Below are 24307 nucleotides of genomic sequence, written 5' to 3'. Positions count from 1 at the left end.
GTTGGAGGATTGCTGGGGACCAGGATAATGCTCAGTCTAAAGCTGATGATGAGCCTCTGGAGTCATCCATTAGACAGCAGATGCTGGATGTCCAGTGAGATGTGCGGGAGGACCAGGCAGAGATCCATGAGGGTGTACATGCTATGGTCTCCGTGATGGAGGAGTCCATGCAGAGCGGGAGCACTGTTTTGACTGTCATGGCCGAGTGCACTGCCTCCTCCATTGAGGGAGTGGAGACTCTCATGGAGAGGCAGCTCCAGGGACAGAATAAGAAGTTCCTGGGGTTGTGCTCAGATCTGCAAGCCCTCATACAGGCACTGATCTCTGGCGGCCAGTGTCAATGTGGGAGATGGATGAGGCACCCAGTACCCTAGCTAGGTGCCTGTCCATCAATGTTGTGCAGGGAAGTCCAGATTGACCTCACGCTGACGCATGATCTGCTTGTTGTCTCTGCGGGCTCTTCTCAGGGTGCTCTGGATAACAGCAGCAGCTCCTCCGCCCCTCTACCAGTGGCATCTGATGAGGCTGCGGCGATTGGAGAGATGCCAACCATGGCACTGGCCACTCCCGCCCAGGCAGGGCCAGCACTGGCCAGAAGACAACCCATCAAGGTCATCAAGGCCAACAAGACAGCAGAGTCAGCAGGCTGTTTCCAATGCTGGTGCCAGTGTTAGATATAGCACTCACAAATGTAAGTTAAAGGCCCATTAGCACAAGAGGGACAGGTCATGGGTGATTTTATGTTCAATTTTGTTTACTTTATGTATACTAGTCTGATGTTGAATACCAGAAATGTTTCTGTTAAGACTATTGAACTGTCAGAATGCAATAAATTGTGTTTTTGTTGTCATGGCCTGACTATGCTTCACCTTTTTATTTCATTGGTGCAGGAACACTAATATGTAAAACTGGACAAAGGTGGCTCTGAATGTTTTTGAAAATTCATTCATGGGAGGTGGGCTTTGCTGGCTGGGCTAGCATTTATTATCCACCCTTAGCTGCCCTTGAGAAGGTGAATGTGAGCTGCCTTTTTGAACCGTTGCAGTCCATGTGGTGTAGGTACACCCATGGTGCTGTTAGGAAGGGAGTTGCAGGATTTTGACCCAGCGACAGTGAAGAAACAGCAATATATTTCCAAGTCAGGATGGTGAGTGATTTGGAGGGAAACTTCCAGGTGGTGGTATTCCCATCTATCTGCTGCCCTTGTCCTTCTAGATGGCAGTGGTCGTGGGTTTGGAAGATGTTGTCGAAGGAGCCTTGGTGAATTCCTGCAGTGCATCTTGTAGATGGTACACACCGCTGCTACTGTTCGTCAGTGATGGAGGGAGTGAATGTTTGTGGATGTGGTGTCAATCAAGTGGGATGCTTTGTCCTGAACTGTAGTGTCAAGTTTCTTTCGTGTTGGGGGAGCTGCCTATCCAGGTAAGTGAAGTACTCCTGACTTGTGCCTTGAAGATGGTGGGCAGGCTTTGGGGAGTCAAGTGGTGAGTTACTCATCACAGAATTCCTAGCCTCTGACATGCTGTTGTAGCCACAGAATTTATATGGCTAATCCAGTTCAGTTTCTGGTCAATGATAACCTGCAGGATTATTGCTGAGCATGTGCCACTTTATAGCACTGTTGATGATCCCAATTTACTGATGGTCGAGACTAAACTGGTGGGCCAGTAATTCGTCATGTTGGATTTGTCCTGCTTTTTGTGTACGGGACATACCTGGGCAATTTTCCGCATAGCCAGCATAGTAGCTGTACTGGAACAGCTTGGCTAGTGGCGCAGCAAGTTCTGGAGCACAAGTCTTCCGTATTATTGCTGGAATATTGTCAGGACCCATAGCCTTTGCAGTATTCAGTGTCTTCAGCCATTTTTTGATATCGCATGCAGTGAATCGAATTGGCTGAAGACTGGCATCTGTGATGCTGGGAACCTCCGGAGGAGGCGGAGATGGACAGTATTCTTTGGGTTCAAATGAAAGGATCCTTTCAGACATCCAGGATAAGTGGCAGCCCTGCCATGCCTTTGAAGCTAATCTTTGGAAGCCTAGCCGGAGGAGCATTGGATCATTGGTGTCCCTGCCTCCCTTCAGGTTAGCAAGGTCTGCCTTCACACCCTCAGCGTCCTCCTCACTGTGCTTCTCTCCTACTAGACTCATCATCTGTGGCCTGTGCAGCTGCATCAAGATCCTCTTCCTCCAGTGGGTCCCCCCTTGCCAGTGCCAGATTGTGGAGAGCGTAGCATGCAACCATGATCAGTGACACCCACTCTGGGGGGTATTGTAATGCTTTCCCTGAATGGTCCATGCACCAGAAACGCATCTCAAGAAGACCTATAGTCCTCTCCACCACCGCCCTTGTGGAGGCATGACTCATATTGTAATGCTTCTCTGCCTCTGTTCTTGGGAGACGGAGAGGCGTCATAAATCACCTTTTCGACGGATAGCTCTTGTCACCCAGCAGTCATCCATCCAGTCGGGCTGGAACACTGATAAGCCTCAGCACCTGGGAGTGTCCCAGGATGTATGCGTCATGGGAGCTGCCAGGGTACCTTGCAGAGACTTGCAGAATCTGCGTCTTGTGGCCACACGCTATCTGCATGTTCCTGTTGATGAAGGCCCCCAGCTAACCCGTTGGCATCTTGTTGGCTACATGTGTACTGTCGATTTCACCCTGGATGCAGGGGAACTCAGCAATCACTGCAAAGCCTTTGGCTCACTCAGTCTGGCTAGCCTCCTCCGTACAGTAAAGAATAAAGATCAGTACCCATTTGAACAGTGCTTCTGTCACCAGCTTGACGCAACTGTGGACAGCTGATTGAGAGACTCCACAAAGATCCCCCACTGACCCCTGGAAAGCGCCGGAGGCATAGAAGTTGAGGGCAACTGTGTCCTCCAGAGCCACTGGCATGGGCTGTCCACCCACACAGTCGGAGCTGATCTCAGGCCCAATCACCTGACAAATGGAGGTCACACTCTCCCTTGAGAAGCGGAGCTTCCTTTGACATTGCACCTGAGACATATTGAAGTAGCTGCATCACTGCCTGTAAACTCTGGCAGCTGGATAGTGGTATCTTCTGCGGCCCCTTCCACCTTGGACTACCTGCTAGCCCTGCACCTCTTATGCCTGCGCCCCTCCTCCCCTGGAAGCTGCATAGGGACACATGGCCTCCTCCCCCTTCTGCCCCTTTCATCCTCCTCAGAGGAGGTGCCTCCAGCAGACACCACAATCCCCATTACCAGGGTAAGGGAAGGCTGTCTGATACCTGGAAGGGTCCACACGGTCTGAATCCTCCGGGGCCTGGCAGACAGCAATGAGTCCTGTAATGAAGCCTGGAAATGCTAAGAATCAAGCCCTGAACAGAGATGAAGCTGCCAAGTACCAATAAGAAACCAGCTGCAAACTATCTCCAAAATTCCTCACTACTCACACTGGCAATGCTGCTGACCCTTTTTATCATGCCCTTGGATGAGGTTTGTGAAAATGTCAGCTGACCGCCTGCCCGTTTTGTCCGTGCAATGAGCAGAAAATTGCACAGGCAAGGATAAATCACAGTCAATTGGACTTTTAAGGGCCTTAAGTGGCCACTTAATTTATGGCAGGCGCCGCTCTGGCACCCACCTGTGCCCGCCGAGCAAAATATCACGCAAGTGCGTGATGCGTTGGGATACTTGCCCAACGTCGTCACGCACCACTTTATTCCCGATCAGGTCAGGTGCGCGCCACCCATGGGACAAAAAAATTGTGCCCATGGTCTAAGACACCAATTTTAATGCTTTACTGAGGTTCTCATCTATGTATGTTTTTGTTTTTTTTAACTTTTGCCTGCCTATCACTCCATTTTCAGTGTGAATGAAGGTGTAGGCAGACAAACATCATCCCATTCTTTTTATTTGTAACTGCAATGGCCTGCTGACTGATTACTAATGCTGACTTCTTTCTCTCATTTAGCATGTGATCCCTACATTGAAATCATTGAACAGCCGAAACAGGTGAGCTACAACAAATCATGCAAATAATAATTTGTTTTTGCTGGAGCTGCAAATATTTATGCTTCAAGAAGCATGCATATTGGCTATTTGGATTTTTAAAAATTAGTTCACAGGGTGTCGGCACCGCTGACTTTGCCAGCATTTATTGACCAAATCTAGTTGCTCCTGATAAGGTGGCGCTGTGTCACCTTTTTGAACTGCTGCAGTCCATGTGATGTAGGTACACCCATAGTGCTGTTAGGAAGGGAGTTCCAGGATTTTGACCCAGAAACAGTGAAGGAACGGTGATATAGTTCCACGTCAGGATGATTTGTGGCTTGGAAGAGAACTTGCTGATAGTGGTGACCCATGCATCTGCAGCCCTTGTCCTTCTTGGTGGTAGAGGTCACAGGTTTGGAAGGTGCTGGCGCTGGATCCTTGGTGATGCTGCAGTGCATCTTGTAGATTGTACATACTGCTGCCACTATGTGTTGGCAATGGAGGGAATGAATGTGGAAGGTGGTGGACGGGGTGCCAATCAAGAGGGCTGTTTTGTCCTGGTTGATGTTGAGCTGCTTGAGTGTTGGAGTTGCACTCATTCAAGCAATTGGAGGATATTCCATCACACTCCTCACTTGTACCTTGTAGATAGTGGGCAGGCTTTGGGGAGTCAGGAGGTGAGTTACTCACTGCACAATTTCAAGCCTCTGACTTGCTCTTGTAAACCCAGTACTTATATGGCTGGTTCCGTTCAGTTTCTGGTCAATGGTAATGCCAGAGTGTTGACAGTTTTTAGGACTGCACAAATGAATCCTCATTAAACATTGCAGAAAACATGAAATGTATGGAATTAGACAGTCAACCACTTAAGCCATCAAGTAAAATCTTCATCATAATGCATAATAATTTGTTAACAAAAACATAAGAAAATCAAGTGAGAACAAAAACATTTTGTCCATTAAATCCATTCCGTCCAAAATGTTTATTCTTCCCTCATTCCTCCCCAACAGCAGCCATAAGGCATTAAGGGCTGAATATTGGCCTGGGGTGAAATTAATAAGATAAACTACTGCCTTGTTATTTGAATCATCAGATTACTCCCAGGATACCTCCTTTAATTTTATTGATTTTTGTTATGTTTGAGATTACTAAGTGGTTAATTTATAATCAAGGCTGTGTACACTTTGGAGCAGAGGGTTCGCAGCACAAGCCTCACCACCATGTTTCTTCAGGTTCCCCTTCACTGGGGAAAACTATGGAACACCAAATGGAACCTGAGGCAGTAGAAATGAGATATCCTCTCTGCCGTATTTCCGTACTTTTGCTGGACCTGTGCCTGCTGGAACCACGGGCTCATTTAAATCACTCTGGTAAGCCGCAGGACAACCAATTGCAGAGCTAATACGTAAGTCTGTACCGCATTTCCTCCCGAGTGTGCCTGAGAACTGAATGTTTCCAAGTGCAATGAAGCAGAATATCTCCCCACCTTTTGTTGTCTTACGATAATTGTTCAAGTTGAGTCACTTTAAAAATAACCATATTTCTCCAAAAAGAAAAAAATATATATTTTATTTAATAAGATATCTAATAGATAACACCGTGAGGGCATATTATCCCTTGTGTTGAATTCTTAAGCCCAGTTATTGGAGGAAGAGGAAACAAAAATTGCTTGAGGAGCTGTGCAGCAAAAATAAAGTGCATTTGCATAGGAAGTGAGGGAATAACCAAGATTGAATTAATCTTGATCATCTCACAATCTAATATTCTAAAATTCTTGGAAGTAAGTCCCTGACCATAATTTTCAAAGGGCTGCGGGATCGTGACTCTGTGAGGGCAGGCTTTGAGAATTGTGGTCCCAAAGGTTAAATCGGAATCCCAACATCTCTGGGACAGTTTCAAAATTTTCAAAGGGCCAGCATGGGGTGCAGGGAACAGGAAACATGACCTCCACCAATTAGCGGCCCCTTAAACTCATTAACAAGCCTGTCCTTTTGAATGTGGAATTTTTAAAATGTTTTCCTGGTGAGCCCAAGTGGCCTTGCGCACGTTAGTTTAACATGATTGTGCAATAGTAGCCCAGCATGTAGATGTCATCAACGTGATGTGTCATGGAAAGATTAATTACAGAATGTATGGTTAGTTCTTGATCTTTACTGTTCCACTGGGACAGAAGGTAACTTTTCAACATGGAAAGAGTTCGCTGTGAGAATCCAGAAATTTTCTCTGCTGTTGTTTTGAGTTGAATTCTGAGGGATCAACTGGCACCAGCAAGAGCACTGCACCAAATCTTGGTACCCTTGACTGCTTCCGAGCTCCTGGCCTCCTCCCAAGGAGCTCCCTGCGCATATCAGCAAGGCAGCAGCAGCCCCCAACATGGCTGTTGCCTGCCTTTGCTGCTGGTGCTAGGTGGGCAGCTCCTGTCTCCTGGCAAGCTGAGCTTGCCTCCTGGCCAATTAGACCATTTAAATTTAAAAATAGCGTTGCAAGAGCATTGAAAATCTAGCTCCCTGAGACAGCCAATTTGGGAAATACTGAGCAAGTGAGAGTGTCTAAGAAGAGGGCAAAATAGTTTAAAAGGAAAAGTAATAATATCGGTCAAATAAATAGAAGGACTGATTCTCTAATCAATGCTCTAGTTGAAGATTGGCACTCACAGAGGGTTCTAGTGATACGACAATGGATCTACAGCTCACAATTTTTCATCTGTTCAAATTAAGTGAGCTCTGGTCTTGCTAGGAGTGTCTAAATAGTGATTTAACCATATTGACTGCTGATGATATACTCAGCTCTGAAAAGTAGAGGTTCAGTGGGACTTGCCTTATTGAGTCCAGTTCAGTACCAAATCTGATCAGGCAGGCTGTAGTTTTGGGAGATACAAACACTGCTTGGGAGAAGGAGTCATCCTGTTAATTGCATTGCATCATGGCAGTATCTCTCCATCTGGTATAGGTTTGAATTTGGGAATAGATAATGTTTATTTCTTTTTGGAATTATATAGAAATAAATAAAAATAGAAAACTCCTCTAGCAATGGAAATTTTAATTTTACTATATTTGTAGCTATTGCATCCTTTTTTGAAAATTCTCCACCCTTCTTTGTGCAAGCATTGTTCTTTTACTGTGACACCAGCCAGGCAATTTAGTCCTTGGTATCTGTTCCATGATTAGCTGCTTGTGTGTGTGCTTGAAAAGAGAACAGAGTGACTTGTCCATCAAAGCAGTTTCTAGATGTGGAAAATAGCTATCTTCTGTCCCAGTGGAACAGTAAAGATCAAGAACACACCATACATTCTGCATCTAAATTTTCTGTGGCACAACACAGAGATGACAGCTACATTCTAGGCAACAATGGACAAATCAGAACAACTCAGAGCAATACAGCATTGAGTTTCAATGGTTAATATTCAACTTTGATAGATGGAGTTCAGTGTGGGGAAGTGTGAGTTCATCCACCGTAGACCTCAGAAAGATTGATCAGAGTATCCTAAGTGCTCAGAAACTAAGACCTGTGGAGGAACTAAGAGATTTTGGGGATCCATGTACAGAAATCAATAAAAGCTGGTGGGCAGGTACAAAAATAATGAGGAAGACTAATGAATGTTGGTCTGTATTTCAAAGGGGTTGGAGTAAAAAGAGGTGGAAATTATGCAACAGTTTTATAAAGCTGTAGTTAGACCTGTAATGGGGCTTAGACCTCACATTCTATATTTTTATAATATTTGTGTACAATAGTCTCATAAGTCTTCTCTGAACTGCTTCCAATGCATTTACATCCTTCCTTAAATAAGGTGATCAATATTGTACGCAGTACTCCAAATGTGGTCTCACCAGTGCCCTGTACAACTGAAGCATAACCTCCCTACTTTTGTATTCAATCCCCCTCGCAATAAATGTTAATATCCTATTAGCTTTCCTAATTACCTGCTGTACTTGCATACTTGCCTTTTGTGATTCACACACTAGGACACCCAGATCTGTCTGTACCCCACAGCTCTAGAATCTCTCACCATCTAGATAATTTGCTTCTGTTTTATTCTTCCTGCCAAAAAGGACAATTTCACATTTTCCCTCATTATACTCCATCTGACAGACCTTTGCCCACTCACTTAACCTATCTATATTTGTTTGTAGCCTCCTTATGTCCTTTTCACAATTTACTTTCCTACCTATCTTTGGGTCATCAGCAAATTTGGCAACCATCCCTTTAATCCCTTCATCCAAGTCATTTATATAAATTGTAAACAGGTGATGTCCCAGCACTGATCCCTGTGGCATGCCATTCATTACATCTTGCCAACCTGAAAAAGACTCATTTATGCCTACTCTCTGCTTCCTGTTAGCCAGCCAATCTTCTATCCATGCCAATATGTTACCCCCTATACCATGAGCTTTTATTTTCTGCAATAACCTTTGATGTGGCGCTTTATCCATTGCCTTCTGGAGATCTATGTACAGTACATTCACTTGTTTCCTATTATCACAGCACAAGTTGCTTTCTCAAAGAACTCCAATAAGTTGGTTAAACACGATTTCCCTTTCACAAAACCATCTTGACTCTGCCTGATGACCCCTGAGCTAATCCAAATGCCCTGCTATAACTTCTTTAATAATAGCTTCTAACATTTAGGGAGTTTTGGAAAATTTAAACCAATGAATCAATTATCTCGCTACACATTTCTTTTAAAACCCTAGGATGAAGTTTATCAGGACCGGGCTCTTGTCAGTCCACAGCTCCAACAATTTACTCAGTACCACTTCTCTAGTGACTGTAATTTTCCTGACTTCCTTCCCCACTTCCATTTCCTGGCTTATAGCTGCTCTTAGGATGTTACTTGTATCCTGTCTCGTGAAAACCGATGCAAAATACCTGTTCAATTCATCTGCTATCTCCTTGTTTTCCATTATCAATTCTCCAGACTCATTTTCTATAGGACCAATGCTCACTTTGTTAACTCTGTTCCTTTTTAAATATTTATAAAAACTCTTACTATCTGTTTTTAAATTTCTGGCTAGCTTTCTCTCATACTCTAATTTTTTCCTCCTTATTAGTCCTTCAGTCATTTTGTGCTGTGTCTGCCTCCTGGTACAAAGAATCCAGGTAACTTCCTCCCTCCCTGATGCATCGCAGTGTCTGTAGTTCAACCTGCAGCTTATAAACTCTGAGCTGAAGCTGTTCAAACTTCAAACACTTACTGCAGACATGTTTGCCCTGGATCAAATGGCATCTAGGAGCTCCCACATGCTGCAGCTGCGCACATCACCTGTCCTGACACCCTTAATGCATTCTAAGTAACTATTTAATTATTTTATTCAAGGATATATTTTACTTTTGTTTATATATATTTTATTAACCTTACCACCAGTAGTTAGACTATTTTGAAGCTTAGGAATGGAATAAACCTTAGTTACTTACCAGATACTCACCAAATAGCTAGCTTCTTCTCCAGAAGCAGAGGGGATCACCCAGAGCAGCTTGACCATTACTCAATGCCGCACCACCCGTGAGTGTTAATGACTATGTAAAGCCCCCAGACCCTTTAGAGGACAGAGTTCCAAAATCAATGGCTTTGCTTATGCCTGATACCCAACAGATGGAATTCAGAACTCTAAAGTTGAATAGACTTCCCCATGAAGATGAATTTCAAATCTTCCCCAGTTACCTAAACCTTCCACATGCCAGGACCAGACAATGTCCTTGCTGATGCGCTGACCCAGGTTTAAACCTCAGAAAAGAAAATGCAGCAGGGAACTGCCATTGCCCCTGCTAGCTGTGCGTTTGATGTACCAGTGTGAATGAGAGAATGCATATATACTTCTTTACTTTCTCTCCTTTCTTCATAAGACGACATAAAAAATGAATTAGAATTCATTTTTTTCCCCGAGGCCGCAAGGGATGTAACGGGGCTAAGACTTCACACTCTATATTTTTTATAAAATATGTATCCTTATAGCTACTTTCTGAATTTCTAAAAGTGAACAATGACCTTTTAAAATGATTGGCTGTGACCCTCAAACCATAAGAGTTATTTGGCAGTTTTACAGCACCTTGTGCCTCGTTATCTCTGAAGAGACACAAATGACAACTGTCAGGGTTGGGAAATATGCCGCCGCTTATGAAGAAGGAAATCAAAATCAAAAAATCTTTCTGTTTATGGACGGGTGGTGAGAGGAGAAATCAGACTTGTTTAAATTAAACCCCCTCCTGCCTGTACCAGACCGTTTCTCGGGTACTGTGTTGAGTTCTGGATACTATACCTGAGGAAAGATATATTGGCCTTAAAGTGGGTGCAGCACAGATTCACCAGAATGATAAAAGCAAAATATTGCAGACGCTGGAAATCTGAAATAAAAGCAGAAAATGCTAGAAAAGCTCAGCAGGTCAGACACTATCTGTGGAGAGAGAAACAGAGCTAACATTTCGAGTCCAATATGACCCTTCATCAGAACTCAATGATGAGGATGTCATTTCAGACTCGAAACATTAACACATTCCTCTCACCACAGATGCTTCCAGACCTGCTGAGTTTCTCCAGCATTTTCTGTTTTAATTTCACCAGAATGATACTGTGGCTAGGAATGGTAAATTTGTTACAACAGGTTGCATAGACTAAGCCTGTATTCCCTTGAGTAGAGAAAGTTAAAAGGTGATCCAGTTAAGGTATTTAAGATGATGAAAGGATTTGATATGACAGCTAGAGAGTAACTATTTCCTTTTGTGTGAGTACAAAACAAGGGGACTTAACAATAAAAATTTGAACTTTGTCATTCAGGGGTGATATTAGGAATCGTTTCTTAGCACAAAGGTTTGTGGAAATTTGGAGCGGTTCCCAAAAGAACTGCTGAGGTTAGGTCATTTTAAAATTAAGATTGATAAATTTTTGTTCGACAAGAGTGTTAAGAGATATGAAACCAAGGCAGGTTAAGGTACAGTGCTGACATGATCTGATTAAATCATGGAACATGCTTGAGGAGTTGAATGACCTACTCTTCTTCCTATAACAAACATTGTTTCATATTTATTAACATTTAAATATTTTACAATAACTGAGAAACAAAATAATCCATTCATATTACTTCTGTTTTGAAGCGAGGTTTCCGCTTTCGTTATGGATGTGAAGGACCATCTCATGGCGGCTTACCAGGAGTCTCAAGTGAAAAAAACAAAAAAACATACCCAAAAGTGAAGGTATTTGGTGTTTACCAAACTATGACTTGTCAAACATTCAATATTATCCTTTTAAATTTATTTAAACATTTGTTTTTTCTGAGAAAATTTATAAATTTTTGTAGTGGAGTAAAATCAAGTCGAAGCTATCAAAAGGAAGAGAAATTCAAAGATATTTGGAAATAAATCAAGACTTCCACATTTGTGAATTATGGTAATTCTTAGAACCTTCAATGAGGTGAGGATGATTTTGGGCTTTGATATGGAATGGATACTCCTGCTCCTCCTGGTCATACAAAATATCTCCCAAAAATGGTCCAAGCTATCTTTGGAGCAGTCTCCAGAAATTACTTCAGGAACTGCTGATTAAACTGCTCACTGCCTTGTACAAATGGTTAGAGCATGCCCAGACCACGTACTGCCCATTTCTACCTTAAAATCGCAAACAGGGTCCTACAACTACTGTAGGAATCCAATTTTCCTGTGCAGGACCTTCCTGTTTTGGATGTTAGTGCTAGGCATTCATGGCCTGCATTAAAATTGCATTATGTGGGTCTTTGGCATGAAGAATCCTACTTCAGACACCATAAAATAGGCTTCCAGTCTGGAGTATGTTAACAGCAAGTCTTTATTAACAACCCTTGACTACGTATATGTTTACAGTAGAAGGTACAGCTATGGAGATGACCCCATTCTAGGTCTTACCCCATCTGTGTCCATCTCTAGATTGACACTGGTTCTGGATCATGTGTCTTCTTACATTACTATGCAGTTGGTGCTGTACTCAGTCCCACATTAACCCTTTATGTACCAGGCCCTTCTACTACAGGGTTCTCAAGGGCAGTTGCAGCTTTCAACTGCTGAATGCCCCTTTAAACCGAGTGACCAGTAATTGGCAATTGCCCCATGGTCTCTCTATTCCAAGGCAATTTCACATAGCTCTCAATAGAAGTTTTATACACTGTTGATGAATATTTTAAATCTGTGGTACACAGTTTATCATACACACTTTCATAATTAATGGAGCGAATGCATTGAACATGATGTTATCTTGGAATGATAAAGACTAGTTCATAATTTGTGGTAATCAAATTACTGCAGATTTAACTGCAAAAAAATAGTCTGATTTAAATGTATTTGCGGCATTTATAAACTGGATAACAGTTCTAAATATGCTATGAATATTCATTAACCTAAAACCTTAATTAATTATACCCTACCTTTAAGATAAAATAAGTGGCTTGCAAGAATCTTGTGGTGCCCAGTTCATGTTTGCTTTGGTGTGTAGTTGGGTCTGAAGTGAGCAGTTTTCGTTGTCTGCAGCACCACAAGGGAGAGGATGAACAGGAGAATGGCAGCTTGCTTAGAGGCATGGGTCTGGCAAGGGTGAGTCAGCGGTGAGGGAAGAGGATGATGTAGAGTTGGGTCGGGGTCATGGAGGAATGGAAGAGGAATCCAAGGAAGGATAGAGGGGTGGGGTTGAGGACAGAGAGGAGTGGAAGAAGGAAGAGCCTGGCAGCCTGGATGTGCTGGGAAGCTGGTGGAAACAGTCAGTCAAGATAAGAAAATGAGGGGCCTAAAGAACAGTACTGTCCACATGTAGGTCCATCTCAAGGTGTTGGCTGACAGAGTTCTTACAGGGCTTTGAGCTCACCAACAACATTTCAGTTATCCCTGTTGAGAGTGATCTCAAACAATGTCCTTTACCATTGCCACAGAGTGGCGAGTACAACACTGGACACTAACATGAACATTCAATAAAGAGTGAACTAAAAACACAACATTGGTTTCTTCCACAACAAAGTAATGTCCCTGACTCATATGTAACCAGTAATGTGTGCCAACCATGAGGCTTGCCAGTACATTTAGCTCTCTTACTAAGCTAGCCTCAGCAAATAACGATGATGCACATGATTTAAGTGAAACGAATGTAATGTGACATATTTACACATGAAATCTAAACTTGAAAAACCTCATGCCACTTGTGCTTTCAATAAGTCTTTTCTTAATGGCATTGGAGTCAGGCAGAAAGTTGTGGCTCTGATGAAGAGCATCCCTATTTGTCCAGCAGGCTGTTTTATAGCCTGCCCTGTACCCACTGCACTGTCCGCTGATGGTGAGTTTCACCACTGAAAAGCTTCCCCTGTCGAGTGATTGCATGTGTCTCCCCTGCACATCACTGGCACTTTAAACTTTAATTGGAATTGCGTGGGAACCAGCAAAAAGCAAGAGGCATCCAGTTCTTGTTCTGCTGTTAGGAATGGCATGCCACAGATAGAAATCCAGGTGACGCAGGTCTTCCCCACTGGCTGGAAGGCCAGCGAGAGCCCTGTGTCACCTCTTTTGGGGAAAGTCCCCCCCTATTAAGTGCCAGTCAGGCATTTAAGTGGCCAGTAGCAGGCCTTCCCTGGGATCAAGGACCCAGGAATGGTAATCCTGCTTCCCAAGAGCTGCTGGCCAATCAACAGCCCTCAGATTCTTATTACTGTCAATGCCTCAGGGAAGCAGTGGTAGCTGCTTGCAATGCACCCTCCACAGCCAAGGATCAGCGAGGGGCCCAGGACACACATGAGTAAGGATGGGATGGGGATCACAGGGAGAGGATTGCTGGCTAGGGGAGCACAGGTGGGTTGGACGAAAATGCAAGCTGGCGGCTCTCAGCAGGCCCCCATTCCTTACTCCAAGCCTCTCAATCAGGCACTGAGTGCCTGTCAATGAGGAAGCCTCCCAGCAGCCCACGGGTACCTTGCGTGGTAACTGCCCAGTGCACCATTGGTTGAATAACAGCAGAAGTGGGATGAGGCTCTTAAGTGGGTATTAATTGCCCACTTAAGGACCTCAATTGAGAAGGCCACCCATGAGCCTTTCTGCCCCGTACTTAATCAGGGAAGAGGCAGGAAGGCAGTGGGGTCCCCACTTGACACTTCCCGCCCAATTAAATGCCCCCCCCAATCTACAAATGCACTTCAGGGCGTTAAACTCCAGCCTTGCAGCCCAATAACTAACTATGCAATAGTATGATCTGGAGAATGTCAAACGGTACCTTTTTATTATTCAGACTGGACACCATGCCCTTCACATGCTGGTAGGCAGATAGGTTATCACTTTCTGGAAATGAGACTAATGTAAGTTCACTCAGCTGATTTATTTTGCAAAATACATTGATCGAAGAAACAGAGATGCAGACCTTTAGAACTGCTTCAATAATGCTTCTTGAAACATAAAAAACAACAGAAATATGCAACAGATTCTTACATAATAGGATACAGCTCACTTCTTTTTCATTTTTAGTCAAACCCTTTAGCTGTGGACTATATTTTAGACTCTTGTCTGGGTCTTGTTCCTGCCTCATGCATCTTTTGTTGAAACTGGAACACAATTGATTCATTGTTTCTGAGAAGAGGAAATAAAGAGGACGTCCCTCTAGGTTTTTTTTTGCCTATCCAGTGGTCAATTAAATTCCCTTCCAGGAGTATAGTGTTAGCAGATACATCATGGTATGGACACAAAGATAACACCATCCCATATGAATGTGGAAGCCCTGATTGAGACAATGAATAACGTGAAACAAAGTTTATAAAGGAAATATAGGGCAGAATTTTGCCCTTGGAGGGCGAGCTCAGCAGGGGCGGTCGGAAAGCTGACCGCCACCCACTTCGGCACAGTATGGCGATTTCACACTGGCGTGAAAGTCACTTGGGAAAGCTCCGGGAAGGGGCGAGCCGGGGCAGGGGCATGATGTCCGCCAGGTCCAATAGCGACCCGGTGGCTGATTCAAAAGTGACCCAGAAAGAACGCTGAAGTCTCGATGGATCCCAGTGCAGTTGGACACGGCAGGTGAGAGGGCAGGTCTGCGAGGCCACATACCCTGCGCTTCTCCAATGAGTACCTTGCTGCCCTCCTGGAGGAGGTGGCAACCAGGAGGGAAACCCTTGTCCCCAGAGACAGGAGGAGGAGGCCCCCGCCTCTCACCAAAAAGGCCTGGGAGGAGGTGGCATCCAGGGTGAGCAGCCATGATGTGGTGAGGTGCACATGGGTGCAGTGCCAGAAGCGCTTCAATGATGTGCTGTGATCGGGAAGGTGAGTACCGTGTTGGCATGGGTCAGTGTGCAGAACAGCTAAGAGCTGGCCACCCGCCCATGGACCTCAGGGATGTTAAAGAGTGGCAACAGTCAATAATGCCGGAGCTGGCCAAGGAGGTGGGCCCTGGCTGCTTGGACTGAGTGCCTTGTGGCTCAAGGGCCATAAATCGGCTGAGACCTGCCAGGTATTCCTCAGCTGGGGTTAGCCAGGCTGCAATGGCACTGCAGGTACAGAGTGGACTAATTGATGCTCCTCTATTCTTTCAGGAGATGACATTCCATATACATATTGAGCGGTTGTGGACTGGTGGGGGACCCCCACAGCTACTATGCGTTATGAGCAGGAGGCACTGGAGCTTGAGAGGCGGCATGCGGTCAACCGGCCGCAGTGAGGTTTGGGTGCCAGACAAAGGGAAGAGTGCAGTGCACTGAGGTGAGAATGTCAGCTATTGCAGCCATTGTAGTGTTTTCTCTATATTGATGTGAGCCTCAAAACTGGAGTCCCTATTGATAATCAAAAGATAAGGGCACCATGATGCAGATATCTGTTGTCTCACCAGGGTGCCTAGCAAGCACAGTGACAGTGTCATGAGTTAAACTAATGACATGTCCTTCTTCTCACCAGCAGGCATTGCAATGAGGACCCTGAAGGCCCACCCCTGACCCCAGAGGACCACCATGCTCAGCACGCATCTGCGTCACACCTTCTCTATCAAGCAGGCAAGAGCGCAGATACCAGCACCTCGGTGGGCTTAAGATCGCTGTCTAGCATCTCAATTCACATTGGTGAGAGCAGTTCACACTCGTTTGAGGTGCAGGTGGAGGCAGAGAGTGCCTAGGGCACGGGCAGTCAGAAGACTGCTGGAGACCGGGACAATGCTTAGTCAATGGTTGATGATGGGCCTCTGGAGTCGTCCAATAGACAGCAGATGCTGAAAATCCAGCAGGGCTTGTGGGAGGATCTGGCGGAGATACATGAGGGAATGCGTGCCATGATGTCCGTTTGAGAGGAGTCCCTGCAGAGAACGAACACTGCATTGACCTTCATAGCCAGGTGCAATACCTCCTCCATGGAGACAGTGGCGATTCTCGTGGAGAGGCTACTCCAGGGACACAATCAGGAGTCCCTGAGGATGCACTTGGACCTGCAAGCCCACACACCGGCAATGACCTCAACTGGTCAGTGTCAGTGTGGGAGATGGTTCGGGCACCCAGTATCGTAGCTAGGTGCCCATTCATCAATGGTGAGCAAGGAGGTCTATAGTGGCCTTACGTTGGCGCCCAAGCTGCTTGTGTCTCTGCAGGCTCCTCTCAGGGTACTCCGGATGATGCCAGCAGGTCCTCAGCCCCTCTGCCAGTGACCATGGCATCTGATGAGGTTGCAGCAACTGGGGAGATGCCAGGCTCCACAGGCCAGAAAACAACCACAAAGGTCATCAAGGCCAACAAGACAGCAGAGTCAGCAGGCTGTCTCCAATGCCGGTGCTAACGAGAGGGGAGCACCTAGATGTAGCACCCGCAAACATAAATGTAAAGCACCTTAAGCACAAGATGGCCTTATCATGGGTGATATTTTGTTCTCCCATTTTGCTTTAACTTTTTTAATGGTGTGATTAAGAACACCGGTTAATGTTTATTTCATCTATGTTTCACATGCACAATTAAATGAGATTTTATTTTGTGCTATTGGCCTCTGTATGCTTCATTTGTTCTGTAGGTGCAGGGTAAGCCATTATATAATGATGGACGTTTATCTCCGGAAACTTTATTGTACATGCACAGAGTGTATGTTGGTGGCCAAGAAAATGGTCCCCTCTGGGATCGAATATTGAGCCTGCAGCCCTGGCACATGGTGGTGGTTCTTATTTGGTAGGCTAGCTGAAGGAGCATTGAATAAAAGCTAAAACAGAATTACCTGGAAAAACTCAGCAGGTCTGGCAGCATCGGCAGAGAAGAAAAGAGTTGACGTTTCGAGTCCTCATGACCCTATGACAGAACTTGAGTTCGAGTCAAATAAAAGCTTCCCGGGTGTCCCTTCCTCCCTGGAGGTTACCCAGGTCAGCTTCCATGCCCTCAGGGTTCTCCTCACCATGCTCGTCCTCAGACTCACTAGTGGACTCATCATCTGTGGCCTGCACAGCTGCATCAACATCCTCTTCCTACACCGCGTCCCCCCTTGCCAGTGCCAGATTGTGGAGAGCGCAGCATGCAACTACTATCAGTGACATGCGCTCTGTGGGGTATTGCAGTGTGGGGCACACTGAACAGCCCAGGCATCAGAAGTGCATCTTGAGAAGACCTATGGTTCTCTCTACCACTGCCTTTGTGGAGGCATGGCTCCTGTTATACCACTGCTCAGTCTCTGTTTTTGGGTGGAGAGCCATCTTTTGAGGTGGTGCCTCAGGGAGATTTGTTTCAGTGCTAAAGTTTTAAATAAAGATTTTTTACACTTATAAAACATGTCCCCTCATGTGACACTATCACATGTGCTGGAACATGTCAAAGAATAAATGTATAAATTTTTATTAGATTTTAAAACACTTCATGAAACCTGATCACTCCCATGGATGAGATTTCATGAAAAATGTGAAGGTTGCCTGGGCTCTTCCTCTGCCCGGCAACCTTTAGGTTGGATGGGCAACTTATTAAATTGCATTAATTAGGCTTTAAGTGGCCTTTGACAGTTCGGCAGGAGTGCAGCCGAGTCGGCTGTGTGCCCGCCGAACTGAAAATCTAAATGACACACAGTGACACTGGGACAGGCCCCCTCCCCCACCCACCCTGGACGTCACCGCACGTCATTTTACACATCAGAGAGCGGGCCCCGCCCCCGCTCACTGACCAGAGAATTCTGCCCCTATAAATCTTTCACGTTGCCGATATGGTCAGTACCTTTGGGAAAAATAAACATACTGCTTGGCCTTGCTTATCTTGTTAATTGCAAACATCCTATCATTCCTTTGAAACCTAAACAACCCCTTCACTTATCTAAAAATGCTAATTACCTTCACAGCCTGCATGCTGCCCTCATCCATGTTTACTCATTAGCATTTCAAATGCCTTTTACACATAACTTCTTTTGATAATTTCAACCTGCAGTCTATCTGACTCAAATTCAATTAAATCACACAGACAAAACCATCTACACTCACACTCATAAACCTACTTTACAATAAACCGCAATAATATTATGAAAAATATGATAGTTTCATGACAGTGGGTACATGTTCACAATTAGGCTGGGGGTGACAACCTGGTAAGCAAATCACAGACACATCACAATAGCTGATGGAGATGTGATGGCCAAGGCTCCTGACAGTCAGAGGACTGTTAGAAACCAGGCCCATGCTGATCCCCATGTTGATGATGGGCTTATGGGAATGGCCACAAGAAACTTGCAGGAGATGCAGAAACAGGCAGGGGAACATCAGGCAAGAAATGCCAGAGGCTTTCCTTAGGCTTGAGCAAATGGTGGAGGATTCCATCTAAGCCATGTGTTCTGTCATGGCTGCAGCATGTGAATGCATGCCTTCCTCCATGGAGAGATTAGTGACTGCCATGGAGAGCTAGGTGCAGCAGAACATTCTGTGGCTACTGGATGTGCGTGCAAATCTGCTTCTATTACTCTGGCCTTGGACTCTATACACTGTTGGCTAGGCAAGTGGGGTCTCCCTCCTGGTTCCCCTTCTCATCCTAGAATCAGGAAGGTGCCCTCATGTGCCAACAGGGAGGAAGAGCATCAGTAATCCACCCTGGAGCAGTGGCATCTCAAGGCACTGCAAGGGAGAGTTGCCGCTCCTCCTCCCCACTGCCAGTGACTCCAATATTTCCAGTAGGTGAGGTCAAAGAGGGTACATCTGCATCTGTGTGGGAGACTGTCAGCAGAACTGAACCCTCTGGAACTCTGACCCATGAGAGGATAGCTGCCAAGGTCAGCTCAGGCAATGGGGCATAGCTTTCAGCAGGCTGCCTCCACCTCACGTTGTGCAATGTTGGGATTGCACCAAGGTGTACTGATAGAAAACGTAAATAAGCAACCTTCCATTGGCACAAAAGTGGCACAGACGTCCAATCATTTATGGGTAAGTACTTAGTTTTGAAACCTGATATGGGCTTTAAGGGCTTGGTGCTTCATTGAAAATTAATGATGGCTGATGTGGGGGTTATGGACACACAATTTATCATGGAGCCTGGAAGTAGTGTCATAGATGAGCTTCTTCAACTTTTGTTAGGTTGGGGGACTGGAACCTGACTGGCGAGGCAGCATGTGTTGCTTACCCCCTTATTATCCCTCAAAAGCTGTTGTCTCAGCAGTGTCTGCAGGTGATGCAAACTGTGTTTTGCAGGTGAATGCATAGTATTCTTAGCAAAGCCTTGCCAGAATTGCAGCATGTGTGACTAAGTCATGTTTGACGTCCTTCCAATTCATAAGTGTATGTGGCTTTGACAGGATCACGTATATTGCGATGGCGCACGTGCTTTGGGGAAAAGAGGACTATATTTTATCTTGAGGTGATGGTCCCTTTAAAAACTAGGTCTCCCTGAAAGGGATTTATGTTAAAGCACCTGGCTTCCAGCAAATAATCATGTTGCTAGGTTGCACGGGACATAAGCAAGAGAGAAAAAAAGGTCAACATAAGTTAATTATGGGGGGTGGTTCTGTATTCAAACAGTTAAGTTTTAGGTTTTTTGAACAAGAAGACGAGAAAGCATCTCTCTTTAAATAAAGTTCAGTTGAAATGTTATCTGTTGGCTAAAAGAGAGGAAACTCTTGCTAATTGAAGGACTCCTAACAGTGAGTTGAACTTCTGGTATAGCCAAGCTGAGAGAGTGAAAGAGAGAGAGAAAGAGAAAGAGAGAGAGGGAGAAGGTTTTAGATGCAAAGCTCTAGAGTTAAGGATTATTATAACCAGGAGAGTTATGACCTGAAGTGACTACACTTAAGACACTAAAGGTTCCAGTGTTGAATGAGGAATTTGTAACCGTAGGACAGTTGGAAGAGATTTGAAGGGACAACCTTGCCAGAATTAAGCAAAAGGCCCACGAAATCTCAACCCTTATATGAATCTTTGGGGCAGCACTAAGATTAATTGGTTAATCTTCCAATTTTTGATAATTATCTAAATTGAGTTTTGGTGTGTAATTCTAATAGATGTAGAAGGAAAATAGATTCAAGGAGTTTGGCTAAGATTATAGGTAACTGAGTTCATTGTACTTTTAATACCTTTAATATAACTGAAATATAACAAAATATTTAAAATAGTGTGTAGTTACTGTGATTCAAAATCTTTGATTTTGGTTTAGTAAAATGTTTTTATTTTAAACCATAAAGTTGTGGCATCATTCTTTTAGTAAATACCTGAGGTTCTGGGTTTTTAAAAAAACTAACACATAATTGGTCTCTACTGAGAACATAACAATATAGGCCTGTTCATGCTAAAGGCCTGCAGCATTTTCCCTTCTAGGTGCCAGATTTTGTGGGCCTATAGGTTGGTCTGGATGAAATGCACCCGATCTAGTGGCACTTACATTGAAATATTTCTTGATACACAAATCAAAAGATCCTGCAGGGACATCTGGCTGATATCGGGATTCAATGAATGTGTCACAGGCCTTTCCCTCAGGTGTAATTCCACACCTTGGCATCTGCAGTTGGAGCCATACCTCAGATCAGAGTTTTCTGATTCTTCCTCTTCATCCTCTTTTAAGATTGAATCTGGTTTCCCCATCTTCCTGGCAGGAAATTTCTCACCTCTTTGCTGTGAGGTTGTGCACTGTGCAGTAGACTGTAATGATCCTTGAGACTCTCCGTGGCGCATACTGCAGTGCTCTGCCTGAGCAGTCCAGGCAGCAGTACCATATCTTCAGCAGTTCAATGGTTTGTCCTTCTGTTGCCCTTGTTGAGGCATAGGAGGCATTATACCTCTCCTTTGCTGGGCTTTGTGGGTTCTGTACAGGTATCATGAGCCAGGTCTTCCAAGGAGAGCCCCTGTCACCCTGGATCTGTCCCGGCAATTGCGCAGGGGAAGCAGACATCAGTGGCACCTGATAGTGACTGAGAACGTACGAGTCATGAGAGCTTCCCTGGGAAGCGAGGACACACCGGCAGGATTCATTTTTGGTAGCCACAACCCAGCTGCACATTGATGGAATGAAACTCCTTTTGGTTTATGACTGCTGCTGGCTGTTCCCAGGGAGCTCTCAGCATCACATGTGTGCAATCAATTGCCCCTTGCACTTGAGGAAATCCAGCTATGGAGCCGAATTCAACAGATCTGGCTGCCTGGCTCTCAGGATCTGTGTTGGATCTCACAAAATCATTGGTCCTTTTGAACAGTAGATTGTTGAATCCCCTTATGCACGTGTGTGTGGCTGACTGGGAGATGCCACATATGTCCCCCATGGAGTCCTGGAACAACCTGGTGGCAAGGCTGCAGTGTCTTTTAAGGCTACTAGCATAGAATTGCATCCCATTCCACAGGGCAGTCGGTCTTCCTGCAGGAGCTGACAGAGGTCACTGACTGACTGCCATGACACCATCAGCCATATTTGACATTGCCTCTCTGACGTTTGCAAGTAGTTACTACCCATGTGGAATATTCAGTTACATGCCATTGCCAGCGTCACACTGGCATCTGGCTACCAACATCCTAAGCTGTCAGACCCTCTGATACCACCTTTTGTTGTCCTTCTGGCCATTGCTGCACCTGGTCCCTGGCCATCCTTTGCCAGTCCCTGTCTTCCTCCACCATAGTGTCAAAAAGCATTGGGTGCATGAGACCCATCCTGTCTGATGCTGTGCATCAATTGCACCCTGATCTCCAATAACCCCACCGTGGCCAACTCCGCAGCTCCAGCTCCGAAATACGGTTAGCCAGTAGCTGCAGCTGGACATACTTCCTGCACGCATGATTTCCAGGGACACTTTAAAGAATACTAACTATGCTGGGGCCTTATGCCACTCCAAACACTCCCACTACAGTCCAAAATCCTCACCTTATTTTGTTTAAGCCAATGGACTGCAACAGTTTAATTAGTTGAGAAAGTAGAAGTAGAAGTGCTCAGCTGACCCTTCTTACCAATCAGCTGCCGCCCCTGTGTTGCATCACTTTTTGAATTGTGATATCACTTCGAACTCCACCACTTGAGGGGCCTGAGGGTACGTCTCTCCTCTCCGGTCTCAGCCTCTGTATTTCGTGCCCTTTTATACCGTTCTCACTGGCCTCTCCTCTCCTTCTTCCAATCCTAACAGTAACTTTTAGTTAATTGCTAAATTAAGGAAAGACTAGACTTTAGATAGAATTTAACCCTTATTTAACCCTTAAAATCCCTCAGTCACCAATCTCCAACTGAAGGTCTCTACTGCAGCCAAACACTGCACACCAGTGCAGACAAACTCTGCTTGTAATATCCTCAAAGAAGTTTAATTTGCGAAAAGATTTTAATGTGATCTTTTGCCTGTGAACTTGTTCCTTTTAAGTATTTCATTTTGCTTTGTTGCCTTTACGTTTCATAATTTTTGTTTGTTTATTTATTTAATATCAACTTTTGTGTTATACTGAAGATGTAATAAGAAATAAATTTAGAGCAATACTGAAAGCTATTATTCAATGTTAATAATGTGAGGATCCTGAGCTAATTTATTGGATCAAGCAATTAAATTAATTTTGGAAAATCAGGCTTATGACTTTCCAACACTCTATGGTGAATTTTATGGGGGGGGGCAGATTGCTCGACCCCACCCCCACCATCACCCCACCATGTAGAAAGGTCGGTCTTGAGCTAACCATCTTTAAAAAAGCCTGTTCCGCAGCAATAATACACTGGAGGCGGCCTTACCGTATTGAGAGTGGGACATCTGCCCCTCAGGGAAAGGAAGCCCTGACGTCAAGAGTTGTTGAACAATTTCATTGCCCTGAGGGGAAGATCCATGGATGCTGGGTTTACAGATGATTCCAGAGTTTTTGGTTGGGAAGGGATCAGGGACCCCAGGGAGCGGGGAAGAAGGGTGGGTTTTGGAGGACAGAGAAGGGGAGAGGCATAAATGAGGGGCATCTTGGGGGGCATTTGCCCAATGGGCACAGTGCACACTCCAAAAGAGTTACCCCACCTTCCTTCCCACCTTATAACTCAAAGTCATAAAAGAGCAAGCTTGTCCCCTTCGGTCCACCCTCCCCAGCTGCAAGTGTTATTGTGGTGGAGGTGGAAACAGGCCATTAATTGGGGTGCAATGTATTTTGTGGGACAGCTGAAGGTGGGCAGAAAGGGGTGGGCTAGCTTTTCGTTATATTTTACTTGCCCCCCCCCACCCACACCTACCCACCTATTAATACACGGGCAGTGGGATGGGGGCATAAAATTCTCCATGTCAGCAGCACAGCTTCCCAGGAAGAATTGATTGGGACTAGTTTAAATTTGCACGGCAGCAGTTACAAACTTTCTCCTTCATGTCTGTGTAGACACATGGGGAGATAGTGATGGGAGGCAGGGGGGTGGGGATGAGGGACACATATCAAAATAAAATGATAGTCGCAAACTTGGTTGACAATCATTTTCTGAGTGTCCTTTCTTTGCTTTGGGGAGGGGAAAGGGGGAGATGGAATCAGAAGTGGTGAGAGGGAGAAAAGCCACAATAATTGGGGAGAGGCTGAAGGCTTGCTTGAGGGGCCAGGGAAAGCACTACTGCTCTTCCTGACCCACAAGCAGTGCTCAAAATGATACTTTCTTTATGGAGCTAGCACTTGCACTTCTCTTTCACTGACAGCTTTCCCAACCCCTGCAAAGTGGCTGTGAATTTTAAATTGTATGAACAATTGCACTATGGAACTCCAATTTAAGTATTTTATTCAGGCACCTTGATGATCACTGGCATTAAAGTGGCAGCAATCCACAGTGTGTTGGGGATGCTTTTATCATGCTTAAATCTTTAAAGCCTCCCATTGACCACCTCTTGCGGAGGGTGTGGGTGTGTAGGGAAGACTTAATGTCAGGCCTAATGGTCTATCGATACAACAGTAATTTACAAGGAAAATATCCTGATCATAGATATTGAAAGGAAAATTCAGAAAGAGAGGTGATAAGCCGCTAAAAACTCATTA

The 24307-nt window shown here is 44.9% G+C and overlaps 1 protein-coding gene across 1 annotated transcript in view; it reads left to right on the top strand.

The window, feature by feature from the left end:
• Positions 1–24307, top strand: part of LOC121281436 (nuclear factor NF-kappa-B p105 subunit-like) — a 68492-nt gene that overhangs the window by 14860 nt on the left and 29325 nt on the right. Inside the window, exons 5-6 of the mRNA XM_041194381.1 lie at positions 3944–3984; positions 11050–11148. Of these exons, the coding sequence (XP_041050315.1) occupies positions 3944–3984; positions 11050–11148 (140 nt within the window). The remainder of the gene's footprint in view (positions 1–3943; positions 3985–11049; positions 11149–24307) is intronic.

Source organism: Carcharodon carcharias, chromosome 8 (assembly GCF_017639515.1).
Source record: "Carcharodon carcharias isolate sCarCar2 chromosome 8, sCarCar2.pri, whole genome shotgun sequence".
Classification (NCBI taxonomy): Eukaryota; Metazoa; Chordata; class Chondrichthyes; order Lamniformes; family Lamnidae; genus Carcharodon; species Carcharodon carcharias.
This window is presented reverse-complemented; position numbering and strand designations above follow the sequence as displayed.